At 49.6% G+C, this 5,129-nt stretch overlaps 1 protein-coding gene across 2 annotated transcripts in view; it reads left to right on the plus strand.

Moving 5' to 3' along the window:
• Nucleotides 1-5,129, plus strand: part of TAF1 (TATA-box binding protein associated factor 1) — a 58,915-nt gene that overhangs the window by 49,065 nt on the left and 4,721 nt on the right. For both annotated transcript variants that reach the window (XM_006908541.3, XM_006908542.3), the window contains exons 34-36: nt 184-300; nt 3,357-3,482; nt 4,581-4,737. In XM_006908541.3, the coding sequence (XP_006908603.1) occupies nt 184-300; nt 3,357-3,482; nt 4,581-4,737 (400 nt within the window). The remainder of the gene's footprint in view (nt 1-183; nt 301-3,356; nt 3,483-4,580; nt 4,738-5,129) is intronic.

The following is a 5,129-nucleotide window of genomic DNA, read 5'->3' on the forward strand; positions in this document are numbered from 1 at the left end:
CCCCGCTTTATTTTCCTATCCTACCTAGCACTAAATGTTTTTGACAAAGTATAGAATTTATTTATTTTAGTTACCACATGTGTCCTGCCTCTGTGAAGACAGGGGTTTTTGTCCGCTTTGTCTACTTTTGTATCCCAAGTGCCTAAAACACATGCTGAATGATTCACTGTTTTTTTTTCTTAGTATGATGAGCATTTGACTCAACTTGAGAAGGATATTTGTACAGCTAAGGAAGCGGCTTTGGAGGAAGCAGAATTGGAAAGCCTGGACCCAATGACCCCAGGGCCTTACACACCTCAGGTGAGTCTGAGGACTAGGGACCTCCCCTCATAGTTTTCTTGTTGGTGTGGGAAGTTGGGAGCGTGTTAACAGATGCATTTACTGAGATACCCTTCTTCTCTGTCCTTCCTCTTCATATGCCTTTCGTGTGCTTTCTTGTCTTCTCAAAGGCTAAGGTGAGTGAGGGCCATGGGTCTCGGTGGCCTCGTTGAGTCCAGAAGAGGCAGGTGTGGGATGAGTGAGTGGGGTGGGGTCGTAGTCGGCTAAGCCGTGTTTCAGAATGCCGGTGTCCCGGCTGCTGGCCAGAGGCGGTCCCTTTGAGTCTCTGCATGGGGCTCTCGGGTCTCTCAAGAGCATCGAGCTCTCAGGCGTAGACATGGGCCACGTCGTCCCTGTGCCTGGTAGATGCTTCAGGTGTCGGTGTAGCGCAGAGGGCACCCACTTTCCTGGATTGACTCCCTCTCCTCGTAAATGAAGACAGGTAATGTTTATGGTGTTCTTAAATCTATGTGCCCAAAGACTAGAGAGGAAGAGTGATAAGAGAATTGTAGAGTTTCTGTCGTGACCCCTGAATATACTCAGTATATTCAATCTGTACTGCACGCTTCGAGGGCTGGCTTATTTGAAGACTAGGACTTACCAGGACATACCTGGTACTCGCTTTCCGTGTTGGTGGCACTGTGGTCAAGTGCAAAGTACAGGACATTTGGCAGAAGACAGGCCTGGATTCGGAGCTCAGCTCTGCTACTGTCTAGGTTTTTGTGAACTGGGGAAGTTAACCTCTGTAACACAGTTTCCTTTTCTCTAAAATGTACTTTTTCAACATTGTTACTAACATGAAATGAGTTAATTGGCCTGGGACACAGTAGACATTTATTAAGTGTTCGTTTCCTTATCTATGTGAAAGTCATCTGCGAAGTTCTCAAAGGCCCTTTCAAATTTAAGCAAATATTTTAATGTGAAATTCTCCCAGTTCCCACTGGAAAACTTTTTTTCGTTCTACTCGGATTTCACTCTGAACTGATAATGCAACCTGTGTGCTCTGTGTGGGATTGTTGCTGTCTGTATGTTATTCATGCACCCTCCCTATCTATCTTTTACTCTCTTTCATCCCAAAACCTAGGTTACTGAAGGGCCAAGTATAAAGAACCCTAAGATACTTCTTCCAGGCCCAGAACAAGGAAAGGCTCTTGGAGTATGTGGGCAGATTGGGTCAGTGGGGGCTTGGGTGAGTGATGTTCCCCAGGAAGGCCTTATTTGCTCATAGGCCCACAGCTTCTTCCAGGCGCTTTCTGGTAAGTGAAAGCCTGGGTTTTAGCCATCATTCCCAGGAGAGTCTAGCCATGATGGCACATGGGTTCCCGTAGTCGGCGACAGCATAAGCCTAGTCCTTTGGTGAGTCAGCGCCTTAGACCCAGAAGTCGTCTTCCTCTCTTCCCTCCCCTCCTCTCTCGCACTGTCTCGAATGGCTGAAGGAAACCTGGCGACTGTTCTCCCGCCTGTGAAGCGTGGGGTGGGGGTCGCGCCTCGTGGCCTCCTCTCATATACCGAGCCCAGCTCGTGATCTAACGTGAGGGCGGGGTACGCGAGTGTCCTTGCTCATTATTAGTGTCGAGCCGAAACGTTAGTAAAGAAAGTTTGCGCAAGTTTGACCTGTCACAATACGCTTGTGGCGTATGGAAACATCATGGTGATCGTGCTGCTCTTCCAGCTGTAGGTGGTGGCAGGCAGGAATTTACTGTCGCTCAGCTCTTTGCACCCAGCTCGTATTGCTTCAGACATCCCGCTGAACACACTGGCCTTACAATTGTTCACTTGGCGGCTTCCCGCATAGCCTTTCATTCCCAGATTTTCTCTTCTGTTCCACAATTAGTTAATCTGTCCTGGAGTCCTTGTAAATGCTGTTTCGCCTTTCTCCAAAACCTTCTCAATTCTAGCCTCGCTTGTTTGCTTCAAAAAAAACAAACCCACGAAGTAACACACATGTTGTTTTTTTGTTGATAACAGTAACGTGTTCGTGGGCGAAAATTGGAAAATATAAAGAAGTTGCCTAAAATTAAGTCCACCACTCAGAAAGAACTAAGCTCTGTGAACATTTTGGTGTTTCTTTTCTATCTGCGATGTGTATTTACACATACACTTTTAAAGTGAAATTGGTCAAGATGGTTTTGTGTCTTGTTTTCACGTCACATTGTCTGATAAGCATTTTATTTCATCAGTCTTTGGAAACTTAGTTTTCGAATAGCTGGATAATGTTTCTGCCGTCAGCCAGGTTTTTAGAGAACTCTCTCCTGTTTCTCCAGCCTGTTGTTTATTGGTCCCTCCCGTCCTCCTGTCACTGAACAGTCCATTTGCTAAGTTTCTGTTCTCTTCAGGAGAGGGACGAGGGAAGGGATCCCTAACTCACTGACTCGCAGGCATTGGGTAAGGCGCTTACACATACCTCTTCAGTGTCCTAACAGCCTCGTGAGACAGACATTATCATCCATGCTTTACAGCTGAGAGAACCAAGGCTTAGAGAGATGAAGTAATCCGTTAAAATTCCTCAGCTAGCAAGCGATGGAGCCAAGACCCAAACCCAGGGTAGTCCACTTCAGAGCCCGTGGTTTTCCACCACACCGTTTCGCCTCATAGCATCCTGCGATGAGTTCGTAAGCCGTTAAGCCACTCCAAGCTCTTGCTGGGATTGAAATTCCCCGGTGCCATTTCCTGTTAGGTATCTCTGAACTAAACGGTCAAAATAGCACTGGTGTGAAGCCCTGGGCCTAAAAACAGTAAGATAAGGCTCGGAAGAAGCGAGGTTGCGGACCAGAAAGGCTGTTGGGGCCGGAAGTGCCCCACGGCCGATGCTTTGCTGCTGCAGGCTTCTGATCGTGTACATTAGATGCCGCTCTGCTAGAGTTAGCGACATTTGTAAGATTCCCCAAAATCTGTTCGGAAAGTTGTTTCAGGCTGTGTTTTCTCTAAATGGATTGGTCTGCGTGACCTTTTTCCGCAGCAACGGTCTAAAGGGGAGTTCTCTGTGTTTCCTGCTCCCTTTTCCCGATGCAAGCTAAGTTGTGTGATTTGTGCCACAGCCTCCTGATCTGTACGACACCAACACGTCCCTCAGTATGTCTCGAGATGCCTCTGTCTTTCAAGATGAGAGCAATATGTCCGTCCTGGATATTCCCACTGCCACCCCAGAGAAGCAGGCGACCCAGGTAGGACGTTCCTTTTTTCCGCATGCGGTTGGTAGTATGCTTTGGGGTAGAGAATAGAGAAAGTGTGGGGGTTAACACACGGGTCAAGGATAATTGAGCTCCTTGGCCCTGGGGACGAAGGCTTAAGAATGTGATTTCAAGGTGGGTCGATGGCAGGTCACATGACTGGCATTGTCCGCTGTCCGTCCCCACGGGTAGAGTCAGGGCGCACACAAGTGCGGGGAGTGTATGGGGACATCAGAGTAACCTGGCAGGTGACTAGAAAGACCAACCGCATTCAGAGACAGTTCCAAATCATTTCCCTGCTACTGTGTGGATGCTGTGATCAAAACGACAGTTATTTATAAAATTAGATTGAATTGTTCCAATCGGCCTTTTCCAGCGGTATCAGAAGGTTCTCCTGAGCCGAGGCCCGAAACCCTGTCAGCTGATCTCAGGGCTCCACCGAGGGGTTCTAGCCCAGAGCCCAGCCGAAGCTGAGGAAAGCTTAGCTTAAAAAGGAAGAGTCTTCTTTGATGCCACCGTAAGAGTAGACAGGACCTTCCTGTCCTTCCAGGCTTCACCCTGCCTGTGATTCCCGCAGAGCGGCGGGGCAGGCGCCCGGGCCTTGACCTGTGGGAACAGCCCCCAGAAGCCGCGGCCTGGCTGGGCTGTCGGGGAGGAGCATCCGTCCCGGGCGAGAGCCCTTGTTATGTCCACCTGCAGCCACGGCCCTCAGTGATGTGCTATTTGTGTTCCTTACTCAGATGCACCAGGGCTGAGGTAGGCTGGGCGAGGAAGACTCTGATGTAGATATTGAAGGGTATGATGATGAGGAGAATGGGAAACCTAAGACTCCAGGCCCAGTGAGTATGTTCACAGAAAGCTTATGGTTACTTATGCCCTGACATGGTAGGAGCCCCCCAGTACAGGACAGGCCAAGCCCCAGGGCCGCAGCAGAGAGTCTCCGACTTTAATCCTTGGAACCAGCCAATAAACGAGTCTGTCCACCAACATTACTTGACTTCTTGTGAGGCAGCAAGCGGCGGGGCTGGTGGTGGCTTCTGGTCTCTTACTTGGGCGGTGATGGGACCTTGACCCCCAACTGGTCTTATTCAGGAAGGTGAAGAAGTAGATGGCGATCTTGCAGATGAAGAGGAAGGAACTGTGCAGCAGCCTCAAGCCAGTGTCCTGTATGAGGATTTGCTTATGTCTGAAGGAGAAGACGATGAGGAAGACGCGGGGAGTGACGAAGAAGGAGATAATCCTTTCTCTGGTAAGTCTTGCTCTTCTGCTTCTGTTCCTGTGTAGCTCACCATAGCCCCCTCAGGACGGCGTAGGACGCTCTTGGCTACAGGTGCTGTTACCAGCCCCGCGAATAGGCCTCAGAGGGCCGAGCGCTCACTCGGAGGATGATGGCATTTATTAACCTTAGCGGACATGAAGGAATGCAACACAGGAGGTAGGTATACAAGATGACAGCGGAAAAGGCAGTGTCTCAATAGCAGCTTTGATTGGAATACTTGTTAAAAGCGAAAAGGAAGCGCCGTATGCGGCGGTAGGGAAGGGAAATTGACACAGAAGGTCCTGCTTTGAGAGATCTCGTGGGTCGGCGGCTGTGGCGGGTGGGCGGCGGGGGTGGGGTAGAGGAGATGATGGGGGAGCAAA

This window comes from Pteropus alecto, unplaced genomic scaffold (assembly GCF_000325575.1).
Source record: "Pteropus alecto unplaced genomic scaffold, ASM32557v1 scaffold312, whole genome shotgun sequence".
Lineage (NCBI taxonomy): Eukaryota > Metazoa > Chordata > Mammalia > Chiroptera > Pteropodidae > Pteropus > Pteropus alecto.